At 39.2% G+C, this 14,554-nt stretch overlaps 1 protein-coding gene across 2 annotated transcripts; it reads right to left on the bottom strand.

Annotated features, from left to right (window-relative positions):
- Positions 1-139: 139 nt before the first annotated feature.
- Positions 140-14,263, bottom strand: C3AR1 (complement C3a receptor 1). 2 transcript variants are annotated; one of them, XM_027093193.1, is made up of 2 exons: positions 11,046-14,263; positions 140-3,498 (listed from the first exon to the last, which is right to left on the bottom strand). In XM_027093193.1, exon 2 carries the CDS (start codon positions 3,489-3,491, stop codon positions 2,037-2,039), a length of 1,455 nt encoding a protein of 484 aa, XP_026948994.1. In that variant the 5' UTR covers positions 3,492-3,498; positions 11,046-14,263; the 3' UTR covers positions 140-2,036. The 2 variants fall into 2 exon arrangements, with proteins under 2 accessions (XP_026948994.1, XP_026948992.1); XM_027093191.1 differs by lacking the exon at positions 11,046-14,263 and adding an exon at positions 7,759-8,070.
- Between the last annotated feature and the right edge of the window lie 291 nt (positions 14,264-14,554).

The following is a 14,554-nucleotide window of genomic DNA, read 5'->3' as shown; positions in this document are numbered from 1 at the left end:
GTTGGGATTTCCAGAAGCCCAGCTAATCATCATTATAGTAAGCCTACAGCTACCCACTATGAGATTTATATTTGCCGTATGTTTAGAGGTTATGATATATTCTGAGAGTCAAACAATTAAAAGGATCCATGAATCTCTCAGCCTTGCAAGGAAACATTCAGAAATAAAGCATTTATTCACATCAAATATATGATCAGATTAAATTGGAAGGTAGCATGGCAAATCTCACATCATGTCAGATATCATTACTGCACAACTGAAAGCATTCCTAGTGATTTGACACTTTTCCACATAGTACTTTATAACTTATTTGTAGTCCAGACCCTCCCCTCAACCACTGAACAAAGGATAGTGCCTTGTAAAGTCTAAGACATCTCATTTTCTATTTTTCAGATTAAATCACTGTACACAGATGAGGCTATGTTGTAGTACAAACAAAACCTGAAAATTTAGAGGTTTAACACATAAAACTTTATATACAGAGAAAAATGAGGTGATGGGGGTTTACTAATGTTTTCTGAAAAAAATGAAAGAGAAAGAGAAAGAGAAGGGGGGTTGGAATGGGTCGACAAAGTAGAAGAAAATGTGTGATCGTGAACAAATTTAAAGGATGATGGGTAATGAATATTGGGATGCTGAATAAACAAAAAATATGAATGTGTTTGGATAAAAATCGTCGTCTTTCAAAACAAGAAGTCATTTTATACGTCTACGAAAACTTAGCAGCATAAGGTCATGACTTAGAACTATCATGGTGAATATCAGAGGAAACATCTAAAATCGTTTCAAAGGTTATCCCTGGGAAGTGGGAGTGGGAGGAAGGAGGGGCTGGGCAGAGTGGGGCAGGAAACCTGTTAGATTTCATTATGAGCCTTAGGTTCTCTTTAAGTTATGTGCATGTATTACTTTGGTAAAGATAAAGATTAATTAAAAAAAAAACCCGAAGATATATCTGGTAATTACGGCATGAAAGATACACACCTACAGTCATGTTTTCTTTTAAAGTTGGATAACGTGCCCAGAGGGTACTCAGTTACATTGCAGTGAATTCAAGAATTGCTGCCCTATCCTCCACCGTCTTTCTCCTTTCATTTGAAATGAGTTTCTTGGAAAGTACCAATGTGGAGCTAGAGGAGGGGAGTAATTTGCATCTTATGAAACTATTGGTTATTAGAGGCATAAAGTCTGGAAGAAGATTTAGAGGCAGGGGAGGAATAAGGGAATTAAGGAGCTTAAGAAAAGGAATGAAAGAGAGATGATTCTATCAATAGGCAGATAGAGCAAACAGAGGGAAGAGAGAACTCCCCGAACTGTGGCTTACATACTGTTTCATGAGAAAGTCTTTAGATGCCTAAGTAGTCTGTCTTTACACAATAGACGCTTATTTAGTTGTAATAATGGAAACTCAGAATTCCTACGTCCTGTATCCAGGAGTATTCCAAGTTGCAGGCATCTGGCATTGTACTCTGCTCCAGACTCAGACTCATAACTCCTTGTTTTTATAGACTTTCTTTTTGCACCTTTTTTTTTTTCATTTAAAACTATCACCACCACCATCACCACAACAAAGCCATAGAATAAATGATCACCTTTCACTCAGGTAGGACTAGAAGAAATGGTTTTAACTTGAATCTGGAAGGAAATTAGAAAGAAATTTAATGATGGAAACATTTTAAAGGAGACTGCCTTCGCATTTATTTCACGTGGCTTTGTTTGAGATAGAAATAGACTAATTTTTACAATGCTTCCCAAATTTAGCATTCATCCGAAACAAGGGAACTTGGGAAAACACTGTCTGAGCCCCACCCCCAGAGACTGATTCAGCAAGTCTCTGGTGGGGCTGGAGAATTTGTATTTCTATCAACTTTCCAGGTGATACCGATGCCACTAGTCTGGGACCACACTTTAAGACCCTCTGGATTGATTCTCTGACAGTTTCTGAAATGCCCTGCTCCCTATCTCTGTTGTCTTTTTAGAAATATGATGCGCTGGGTGAATGCCTAAGAACCTCTGGTTGGGTCAGCTGCTCCATATTTTCACACAACTGTACTGATACTGTTTTTTTCCAAAGAGACTTTCTTTGGGGGGCAGCTGGTAGAGTGTGTCAAGTCCTCACTGAAAGCTGCCTCCAGAATTCCCTGCATGGACTGTTTTGCTTTTTTCCTGAAATCTTTCCCCAGAAGGGTGTAGAGGAAGGGATTGAAGCAACTATTGGCAGATGCTAAAGCAAGAGACACGTGGTCCCAGGACAACAGAGCTTCCCCAAAGGGAGTTTCTGGGTCAATAAACAGTAAGAGGGTTCCAACAACGTGGTACGGAGCCCAGCAGACGAGGAAGACAGCCACCACCACCATAGCCACTCTCAAGGTTTTGCTCCGAGACTTGGTGAAGCGGCTCCAACGCATTCGGAAGAGAATGAGGCTGTAACAGGCCACCATGAGGATAAAGGGTAACAGGAAACCCAGCACTAGCCTAGTGATGGTTATTGCTACCTGGGGTGCTGGCACTTGATGGCCGTATGCAAATTGGCCGAAATCATCATCCTGGAAATCTTCCAATAGCTCCGATGTGTATGAGGAGTTGCCGGAGGCACTAGCGAAAAGGTCTAAATCAGCAGGAAGAAAAGCATCAGAGTTCTCCAGTGGGTTAGTTCTGTGATCTTCAATGGGAAAATCACTGGGGATTGTAGCTGAGAGCTCATCAGCTGGTTTAAATACATTATAATATGGATGTTGAACAGATAATCTAGCTGAATCCGTAGGGAGTGAATGTCCAGAAGTTCTTTGAGATATTTGAGAACAGAGGCCAGCAGTGGCTGCCCAGGGACAAGCATTTGTTTGTTGAGAGAAAGAATCTAACCTATCATCCGTTTCTTCAGGCAGCTCAACAATGGAGTTGTCAAGAGACCCGTTTTCCAGTAGATCAAAGTTGAAGTCTGAATAATCTAATGATCTGTAGAGACCAAAATTGTAGCCACACATACTATGGTTGTCTATAGTGAATGTTTCCCGGTATATGAACACAGGTATGCACATTACAAAAGCCACCACCCAGATACATCCACAGATAGTGAAGGCTGCCCCCACGTTGCGATGATTCTGGCACCAGATTGGCTTGAGTACCAAAAGACATCGGTCCAGGCTAATGGCGGTCAGCAGGAAGACGCTGGCAAACATGTTGAGGACAATGGTGGAGGGGATGAGCTTGCATAGGAACCAGCCGTAGGGCCAGCGTCCTTGGAGAGCCAAGTGAACCAGGGAGAAGGGCAGCGAGAGGCAGCAGAGAAAGTCAGCCAAGGTGAGATGGAGAAACCAAACGGTGCTCACACTTCGTTGCATCTTTAGGCCAGCCACCCACAGCACCAGCCCGTTGCCTGGCAATCCCAGTAGGAAAGTGAAACTGAGAATGACCATGGAGAGGATTACTTGGGGTTCATCCCAGGGCTGTGATGGTACGTCAGTTGAATTGGTCTCAGCAGAGAAAGACTCCATTGCTAAACTTTTATAAAAATATAAACAAAAATGTTAAAACTAACTTAAAAAAATGCATATTCTTAGAATTCTAACCTCCCCACATAAAGATGTAGAGTCACAAAGACCCTCACACTGTTTCAGTTTTATTTTCTGACTTCACATTGGATTACACAAAAACATTCTCTGAAAGACAATTTAAAATCTACTGTATTGACATAGAGAACAGACCTGTGGTTGCCAAAGGGGGTGGTGGGGGAGGGGAGTATTGGGAGTTTGGGATTAGCAGATGCAAACTAGTGTATATATAGGATGGATAAACAACAAGGTCCTACAGTAGAGCACAAGGAACTATATTCAATATCTGTGATAAACCATAATGGAAAAGAATATATATTTATAGCTGAGTCATTTTGCTGTACAGTAGAAATGAACACAACATGGTAAATCAACTATACTTCAATAACATTAAAAAAATTTTTTTCTTTTTTGGCCGTGCCCTGCACCGCCTGTGGGATCCTAGTTCCCCGACTAGGGGTCAAACCCAGGCCCTCGGCAGTGAAAGCTCAGAATCCTAACCCCTGGACCACCAGGGAATTCCCTCAGTCATGTCTTTTAGATACAACCTCATTTTTTCCTTTTGCTGTCAAATTTATCAAGAGTTGTTTTCCCTCTTTGCGTTGATTTCCTTACCACTCATCATTTCTTTCTTATTTGTTTTTTGTGAGTATAACTCGAGAAAAATAGCTTGATTATTGCAGAGACAGAAATCATTCATGGAGATAGGGAATTCCCTGGCAGTCAAGGGGTTACGACTCCACGCTTCCACTGAAAGAGGCGCAGGTTCCACCCCTGGTCGGGGAATTAAGATCTCGCAAGCCACTTGGCATGGCCAACAAAACAAAATAAAATAAAAAAAGAAATCATTCATGAAGAAACTTAGAAAACATAAGCAAGCAAAAATAAGAAAATAAAAATGTCATATACCACTAGTCAGGGATTACTATTTTAGTATCTTAATTTACATCCTTCTGGATCTTTTTTCACATACATACATGTATACTATATGTATGTATATTTTTTGTTAAGCAAAATTTAACAAAATTAGATTATACTGTGCATATTGGTTTAAAATTTTTTTAAATTGTGGTGAAATACATATAACATAAAACTTACCATCTTAACTATCTTTAAGTGTACAGTTCAGTAGTGTTAGGTATATTTACATTATTGTGCAGCCAATTTTTAGAACTTTCTCATCTTGTAAACCCGAAACTCGATACCTATTAGAAAACAACTTCTCACTTCCCTTTCCCCGCAGCCCCTGGCGATCACCATCCTACTTTCAGTTTCTATGCATTTGACTCCTCTAGATACCTCATGTAAATGTAATCCTACAGCATTTGTCTTTTTGTAACTGGCTTATTTCACTTGGCAAAATGTCCTCAAGTTTCATCCATGTTGTAGTGTGTGTCAGAATTGTCTTCCTTTTTAAGACTGAATAATATTCCACTGTATGGATGTACCACATGTTGTTTATCCATTCATCTGTCGATGGATATTTGAGTTGCTTCCACATTGTAGCTACTGTGGATAATGCTGCTATGAACATGGGTGTAAATGCATATTGTTTTATATAAACTGCTTTCTTTTATCACTTTCATCAGTTAGCAGTCTCCACATTATACAGTAAGATTGTACCGTAAGGAATACTCAGACTTTATCCATTTTTTCCAGCTGTCCCCAAAACAATCCTTTACACCTGATTTGTCAACAATTACATCCAGTCTAGGATCACACTGCATGTTTCTTAAGTCTCTTAATGTAGCATTGTTTCTCTTCTTCAAGGATACTGGCTTGTTTTGGGGTCTGTTGTTCTCACCACTCACTTCACAACCCTTTGTAATTGGTCTTCTGCCCCATCATGCTGCTAGAACGAACTCTAGATAACAAACCCAAGCACCTTTTTCTCTGTCTTTATCCTCCACAATATCCATGTCATTTGATACACTGGCTTCTTAACACTTTCTTCTCTTGGCCTCTGTGACATTACCCTTCCCTGATTTTCAACATTCCCATAAACATACCCTACTTTATAGCTTTCCTGAACAACTCACTATTCCAAGTCAATACCATTTTCTATTCCTTGTCTATGCTGTTTACTTCTATATGGAATTATATCCTCCACCTTAACCTCCTCTTTCCTCCATTTTTAATCTCTATCTGTTGAAATCCTAGCCATTCTTTAAGATCAAGCTCAAATATATCTTCCTTGAAACTTCTCTTATAATCCCAGTCATAATCTATTTCTTCAGCCTCCTATTTTTGGGTGTGTGGGGGGGTTGAACTTCTTATCATATTCTCTGTGCAATGATGCATTTCATCTTGTACTATAATTCTTTTTGTGGCTGTCTTATCTATCATTCTGGCCTTAAGTTTCATAATGGTAAAAAAGAATCTTGTTCCTAAATGCTCGTTCCACAGAATTTAGCACAATTAAAGATTACTTGAATGGATAGATGCTCATTTTGGGGGTTAACTTTTTTTCTTTTTCAACTAAGTGAAAAATTCTTATGCTTGTCCATTTAATCCAGTAAGGATGCTGTCTCTTCTAACTTCCTTTTTTGTTTTCCAGTTCCTAATTCTTACTGGCTGTAACAGCATTTTATGTTTCCTTTTGTAGAAGTCCAAAATACTGTGTGACTTGAAGCTGTTCTGCTGAGTTTACAAGCTGCCATAGGGATTAGCAGAAGTTAAAATAACTAAGACAACAAAATACTAAAAAAGAAGAAGTGATTCTCATTCTCCGTTTGGTAACCTTGCTTATTCCAATATTCAAGTCCTGTCAGGGTCACTTCCTTCGCTTTTGTACGTGGCAGCTACCCTGATCCATTGTCCTACACACATATTCACGCATAGACCCATAAAATATTGAGAGACCGATAGTCATAGAATTCTAGGACTGAAAGGAAAGTTAGCAATCATCTCTTCTTGTCTCTATTTTTATTTTGTAGTTTTGGACACTGAAACTCAGCAAATTAGGGGACTTTTACATATTCACAACTAAGAGGGTTGTCATATCCTTGGTCCAATGACTGTCAGACCAATACTCTTTTTACTACAAATAATCACATAACTGAAAAGCCTTTGGTATTGCTAATAAAGGGAAAGGCACCAAGAGCCGCACAATAATAAAGAATAATAAGGAAGTGATAAAGACTGAAAAGAGCAAAATTCCAATACAAAGAAATTGAGTCATCTGGCGTGAGCTACATTTTAAATATTACATAGTATCTGTCTTGAAATGAAAGTATATATGAATCAGAATCTTAAAAATCTTTCTGGGCAAGATAACATTTTATATTTCAACAAGTGTGTTGGCTGAAAAGTACCTCAACCTTTTTTTTTTTTTTAGTTTTCAATACTGAATTGGCCAACAAGTAAATAAAAAGATAAGTAAACTCCTGAAACCAAAATTCAACTACGATAGGGAAAGAAAAATAGATTCCAGAATCAGAACTAATGATATGATGACAGAATCAGTAGCAATAAGGAATGAGCAAAATAAATAAATAAGAGAAATGGAATGAGGAAAAAATATATATATATTAAGAAAAAATAGGCAGGGGCTTCCCTGGTTGTGCAGGGGTTAAGAATCCACCTGCCAATGCAGGGGACACGTGTTCGAGCCCTGATCTGGGAAGATCCCATATGCCGCGGAGCAACAAAGCCCGTGCGCCACAACTACTGAGCATGCGCTCTAGAGCCCACGAGCCACAACTACTGAGCCCACCTGAAGCCCACGCGCCTAGATCCTGTGCTCTGCAACAAGAGAAGCCACCGCAAGGAGAAGCCTGCGCACCGCAGTGAAGAGTAGCCCCTGCTCGCTGCAGCTAGAGGAAGCCCACGCACAGCAACAAAGACCCAATGCAGCCAAAAATAAATAAATTTATTTAAAAAAAAAGAAAAAATAGGCAATCGATGATTTGGAAAACAAAACTATTGGAGAAAGCTGGAATCAAAGGTGAGAAGGAGAAACAGCCAGTTTAAGACAGGGAAAAATGATGTAAAAATTCAATATTAGTTCCAGAATGAAAATATTAAGAACAGAGGTAAATAGAATGTGGAATATTTAGAAAAAGAAAAAGGTGGACATGGGAATAAAGCAAAAGAAATAAAAGTTGGGGAAGGAATAAGGGGAAATAGAAAATAATGACTCTCAAACCATTATCAATAATGAGCAAAACAAGCTGGGCACAAGTCTTCAGGTGTATCTAGGTTTCCTTACCAAAAACCCGAGATAGTAGCTGAAGACTTCAGCATGGATCTGGAGGTCTCCACGAGTCCTGTCTTGACCACAGTCAAGTATGTTTAGGAAATTTGCTGAGCACCTCCTCTTTCCTCTCTCTCTTCGTTTCTGATGATAAATTAAACCCAACACTTTTGACAACTATCTGACTCCACAGAAAGAGTTTCAAAGTGAGTCATTTCTAAATGTTTCATGTAAGAAAAGTAAGAAAAACAGAAGTGGGAGAGCATGGTTCTCAAAAATTTTCTGCAGGACACAGAGAATGCTTAGAGAGAGAGTACTTTTTACATCAGCTTCCCACTTTATAGGTTTTTGGATTTGCTTTGTTTTGGAAATGCACAAAAATGATCCTATGGTATGTGAGAGTGGGGGTGGGGAGTAACTGGGGGGAATGACCTGCACAACCCCATGTAATGAATTTCAAGTAATATCTCTTATATGCTTAATATGTGTCAAAGAAGTTTGTCGTGCAAAAATCAGATGAATTAAACTATGTTCTAATCTCTAGAGATTCACAGTCTGGTGAGAGTATGTACCCATACAACAACAACAAAAAACACCTGTAATACAATTCAGACTATAATGATAGAAATAGCAGTAGAAGTAAAAGAGTAGAAAATAACATGTAGGGGTGTATTTAGCCTGGGGCAATCTAGGAAAGTCTTAAGGTAGAAATAAGGTCTGGGCAGGTTCTTCAAGAATTATGGGACTTCTCTAGAAAGAGGTGACAAGCTGTTTACTTTTACTATCTTTATTATTATTAGTTTTTGGGCCATTTCAGCGCATGTGGGAATCTTAGTTCCCCGACCAGGGATTGAACCCCTACCCCCTGCAGTGGAAGTGCAGAGTCTTAACCACTGGACCACCAGGGAAGTCCCCACATCACACTTTTTAAATTATTCTATATTATACCATTTAGTCAATTATTCCCCTTTTCATGGATATTCTGTTTTTATCAAATTTTAAAACAGTTATAAACAATGTTTCAATGAGTACTCTTGCATTCTACACATCTATGAAAATTTCTGTAGAATAGTTTCCTAGGACTGTAACTGTTAAATCTATGTATGTGAATTTACATTTTTGAAAGGTATGGCATTTCCCACTAAAGAGACTCCACCAATTTACACTTTCATCAACGGTGGCGAGGGTATCTATTCCATTTGCAAAAGGTAACGTCTTTATCATTAAGTTCAGTATCATAAACAAGTACTCTGCTCTTAATATAGACACTATGCTTTGCACTGTAGGAGATGCAGAAGCAATGAAAGATGTAAATATATAATTATAATTGAGTAAGGGCTGCTAGCAGGGTAGTCCTGGGAACATGGAAGAGGGAAAGACATTCTCACTGAAACAAACATGAAGATAATGCACTGAAGAGATAACACTTGAGCTGGGCTTTAAGGCTGGGTAGAAATTTGACAGACACTAACAGTGCTATAAAATAATTTATCTGTCTCTCTGCCCTACTAGACCAAGACTTTGTGCCTATCTCCAGAGCCTACTACCATGCCTGGAATAATACATGTCTGGGGCACCAATGAATGAATGAATGAAAGTTTGGTTGAAAAGGATGTTGGCTTTTGAATATAATTCAAAGAATTAATTTGAGTCTTTAAAGTTGTTTCTGGTGTGGATCCAGTTTTACTGATTCCTCTTTCTCTAAAGATTATACAGCAATTAAAACCAGTTGGAGAACTTCCAGCTGTATTACTTGGATTTTCAGATCAGGAAGGAAATTACTGAAAACACCTTGTGAATAGGGCTCCTATTTCTAGATGGCTTCTGTCCCTTCTTATAAAGTACTAGTTTTATGGTGTAATGTGGAAAACTTGGGGGGAATTTATGTGATTCTCTTCTGTTTTGTTCCTTTTTAATATCTAATTACAAGTTTCTAAGCAGAGATCAGATGCTTTGGCAAGAGTGAAATTTTGAATATATGTTGCAAACACAGCCATATTAAAACATTTTATGAGTCACTGATTAATTCTACATTTTCAATGATGGAAATCTGTAGTCATTTGGCCAAAATAAAAATTTTAGAATTGTATAATCTCTAGCCTGCTCTGTCTGAGAGAATTAAAAATAAACATATGACAAAGTTTCTGTCCTTAAGGACTTTGACGAAAAATGATTAGATTCATTATTAGACCAAGTATAATTATACTCTAAGTGAAAAAATAACCAAATGCCAAAAACTACGGATGACATAGACAAATGCTATGGCTAGTTAGCAAAGGACAAATGTGATGAAACCTGGTGGAGGTTAGAATTAGCTGGAAAATTTTCATGGAAGAACATTCTTGTGAAAACTGCTCTAGATTAGGAATCTGAGTTCTAGTTTTAATCATAACTAAATACTTGACCTTGGGCTGGATGCTTGACCTAGAATTTTTTTCTTAGATGTAAAATTAAAGGGTTGGCTCGCGTGATCTTTAAGGTTTCTTTTACATCTAACAATCTATAATTCTCCCATTTCAAGTAGGGGGAAACACACATTAAGGTGGAGGGAAGCCCAGCGTGAGTGAATGACACAGGTAAAGTGGTCTGGCTGGAGTAAAAAGCACACAGGGAGCAACAGAAGATGCGTAGAGCCTGAGCTTGAATCCCAGCTCCCACTAATTGTGTGGCTGCACAGGAATTTTTCAGACTCTGTTTTCATTTCCTCACCTGCAAAACAGGGATTGTGTCAGGTTTTATTTATTGATACTCAGGCCCATTCCCATTCTTCCTTATTATTTCTCTAAGTGAAGCCTGGGTACTGCATTTCCGAGACTGCCTCTCAGGCAGGGTCTGCCCTGGCTCTGCCAGAGGGGCATGTTCATGTGCTCTTGGAAAGTGAAGAGAAAAGGGAATCATTGCATTTGATTCTTTTTCTTGAGATTAATTTTTATTGGAGTATGGTTGATTTACAATATTGTGTTCATTTCTGCTGTACAGCAAAGTGAATCAGTTCTACATATACATGTGTTCACTCTTTTTTAGATTCTTTTCCCATAGAGGCCATTACAGAGTATTGAGTAGAGTTCATTGTGCTATACAGTAGGTCCTTATTAGTTATCTATTTTATATATAGCAGTGTACGTATGTCCACCCCAATCCCCCAATTTATCCCTCCCCACCCTTTCCCCTGGTAACCGTAAGTTTGTTTTCTACATCTGTGACTCTATTTCTGTTTTGTAAATAGGTTCACTTGTACCATTTTTTTAGATTCCACATATAAGTGATATCATATGATATTTGTCTTTCTCTGTTTGACTTACTTCACTCAGTATGACAATCTCGAGGTCCATCCATGTCTCTTCAAATGGCCTCATGTCATTCTTTTTTATGGCTGAGTAACACTCCATTGTATATATGTACCACATCTTCTTTATCCATTCCTCCGTTGATGGATGTTTAGTTTGTGCAGAGTTTGCAAATATGTTTTAAAAATAAAAGAACAAAATCATAAAATAGAATAAACATTAAAAATATTAAAATATAAAAGAAAGAGATTGAAAGGGGGATCATTTATTTTCTGGCTCCTTCAGCAGCAGACAACTCTGGTGGGTTTCTGTAACACAGATGGCAGGTGTGACCTTGGCAGCTGCGGGCAACTGTGGGCTCTGGCAGGATTACTGGTTTCAGCAGCAGCTACAGCCCTGTGAGTATTTCTCTTCCAATTTTAGGGAAGTACCTTCCTGAAGTTATATTATCTTCTCCCCCTTTATTCCTCTAGTCCTTCCAACACTTTTGCAACCAAGTCCTTGTATTAAATACCTTGTTTGAAATACCTACAATGGTTTCTGTTTTCCTGGCTGGGCAATGACAGTCGGGGAATATTCACTGTACCTACTCTATAGGACTGCTAGGAGTAAATAAATTAATACATGCAAAGCACTTAAGACACTGCTGGCACATAACCGTTCAATAAATGTTAGCAGTTATTAGGTCAAAAAACTAATGTGGCTTCCAGTTGCCTATCATATCAAAACTATTCTCCCATCTTGGACTCTTAGAAAATAATTTACAGAATGTTCCCTTTACATTGTTAAGTTACATCCTTTCTGTCGAATCAAATTCTAACCCATGGCCCTCAAGGATGTAGACCTGACATACTCTCTACTCCCTATAGTATAGCTGCCTAATTACGCACATAGTTATAATAACACAAAGAGCACAAACTGAAGGACAAAGTCACCCAGAAATTAAAGTAATTCAGTCGAAAGGTAAATAAAATAAAACAAACAAAAAACTGTTAATCCAACCATAATAACAAATATCTGATGAACTGATGCCTGGATCTTGAAAGAATCCAGCCAAATTTGGCACGATGAATCATTCAAATCTGAGTGGTTTAAAGGAAATTTAGCAAACTTTGTTTCTTCTATTGATTTATTGATGATTGATTTTCTAGTATAATAGGTATCCACGGCAGTCAGCCAAGGAAGGGAGATTGAAGGGGAAGTAAACTGAGTGTTTCATGAACACCCTTTGTGACTTTAGTTCCATGAAACCCAAAATGGACCAGGGACTAGGTTTCAGTTTGTGTTTATCTGATCTAATAAGAAGGCATAAGAAAATTTTGTAGGGGGGACAGAATTCAAGATTATCGAGGGGTAGATGGCTGTCATAAATGTTTTAAGTGTAGATAAATTTTTGAGTAAATTTTGATGGATTTTTTAGGTTAGCTATCCTATTTGTGCATTATTTAGAAAATGTCTTCTCCATTTCATTTATCCTTTGCCTTTTCTTCCCCATTTCATTTCCACTAGAATGTGGGCAAAGAAAGTGGTGATACAAAATGATGTTGGGTTGAAAACCACCCAGTTTTTCCTTCTGTGCAGGGAAAACCACAGGTCTCCACCTCCCATGTGTCTCCTTTACTTTCACACAGAATACTTCACTTCTGACACTTGTGGTCACCAAATGTGTGTGTTTTTTCCCCCTACATCAAACAATTCTGCAACATCAGCTGGGTGTCCTACAATTTAACTCAATTCTGACACTATCTACCTGGAGATAGCGTCACATCCCACAGGTTAAGGGCTGAGTTCCACAAGACTGCTCCCCACTTCAGATGCCAATTGCAAGTTGTAGATCCCCAGGTCACCCACAACTTCTCTCTGTCTTGGCTACAAATCAGAGGTTCCCATGACTTTCTTCCCCTTGGATTTGATTATTTGCTACAGTGGCTCACAGACTCAGGGAAACATTTATTTAGGTTTACCAGTTTATTAAAGGATATGATAAAGGACCCAGATGAACAGCCGGATGAAGAGCTACATAAGGCGAGATCTGGGAGGGTCCTGAGTGCAGGAGCTTCTGTCTCCAGTAGGGTTGGGGTGTGTCACCCTTTCTGTACATGGATGTGTTCACCAAACTGGAAGTTCTCTCAACCCCATGTTATTGCGATTTTTTTGGAGGCTTCATCACACAGGCAAGTTCAATTATTAACTTCATTTCCAGTCCTTCTCCCTTCTCAAGAGCATGGGGGGTGGGACTGAAAATTCTAAGCTTCTAATCACGGCTTGGTCTCTCCCGAGCCCTTATCCAGGAGCCATCCAAGAGCCCACCCAGTCACCTCATTGGATCAAAAGACACTCCTATCACCAGGAAATTACAAGGGTTTCCCTTGTGTCACAAACTGGGGTCAGTGACCAAATACTAGAACAAAAGATGCTCCTAATGCTCTTGTCACCTAGGAATTTACAAGGGCTTTAGGAGCCAGGGGCACAGATCAAGATATATATATTTCCTATTATAAATCACAGAAGCACGCATACTCATTTCAGGTGAAATGTTTTTCTCTACACTGGCCATATTTGTCAGTCATTTAGGGAAAAATGGTGTTAGAATGGTAACTCCATTTTAGTTATTATGTTCTTTGTTGTGCAGCTTCTGAAATTCTAAAACTGCATGTGTCTATGTTTATAATTACCTAAACAAACATGATCATTCTTGTTTCAAATATAAATTAATATTAATAATAGTGATAACTTACACGTTGAGGACATCTACCAGACACTGTGCTGAGTGCTTCATCGGCTGCATGTTATTTAACTCTAACGACACCCCAATGATGAGATAGGTACTAATATTAGTACCTCATTTTCAAAAAGGACACTGAGATGCAAAGAGGCTAATGAGTTATCCAAATTCACACCACTATGTAAATGGCAGACTTAGAACCAGACAGCTGGCCTCCAGAGCCTATGCTCTTAGCCACCATGCTGCCCTGTGAATGTTAATCCGGTCTACTGTCTCCATGTTCGTGGAAGTTATGTTCTACAATGTCACCAGGAACACTGGATTAGCAGACACTGGACCACGCTAGGGGATGTATGGGGTTGAGTTCTGCCAGCCTCTGGTCACTGCATTTTGGTCAAATGATCAAATTTTTTTGCCCTCTGCACCCCTGTTGCTGCGATCTCCTCCGTGGCTCTGAAGCTTGCCCCCCCCCACCCCCGCCCCACCGTCTCTGCCAGTTGAGGGGCTTCCTAGTGTGTGGAAACTTTTCCTCTTTCACAGCTCCCTCCCAGAGGTCCAGGTCCCATCCCTATTCTTTTTCTCTGTTTTTTCTTTTGCCTACCCAGGTACATGGGGAGTTTCTTGCCTTTTAGGAGGTCTGAGGTCTTCTGCCAGCGTTCAGTGGGTGTTCTATAGGAGCTGTTCCACATGTAGATGCATTTCTGATGTATTTGTGGGGAGGAAGGTGATCTCCGCGTCTTACTCCTCCGCCATCTTGAAGGTCGTCCTGGGAAACCTTATTTCATATTGTTGATTCATT

Source organism: Aethalodelphis obliquidens, unplaced genomic scaffold (genome assembly GCF_003676395.1).
Source record: "Aethalodelphis obliquidens isolate GAN/ISIS:26980383/991018 unplaced genomic scaffold, ASM367639v1 scaffold83, whole genome shotgun sequence".
In the NCBI taxonomy this organism is placed as follows: Eukaryota; Metazoa; Chordata; class Mammalia; order Artiodactyla; family Delphinidae; genus Aethalodelphis; species Aethalodelphis obliquidens.
Note: the sequence above shows the minus strand (reverse complement) of the source record. Positions and strands in the feature narration are given on the sequence as shown.

What these genes read in the sequence shown, in the direction of transcription:
- C3AR1 (XM_027093191.1), bottom strand. Translation starts at nt 7,793, where the DNA reads ATGCTGAAGTCTTCAGCTACTATCTCGGGTTTTTG. An exon ending in GCTACTATCTCGGGTTTTTG is followed by an intron (nt 3,499 to 7,758) that starts GTAAGGAAACCT and finishes TTTTTATAAAAG; the next exon opens with TTTAGCAATGGAGTCTTTCT.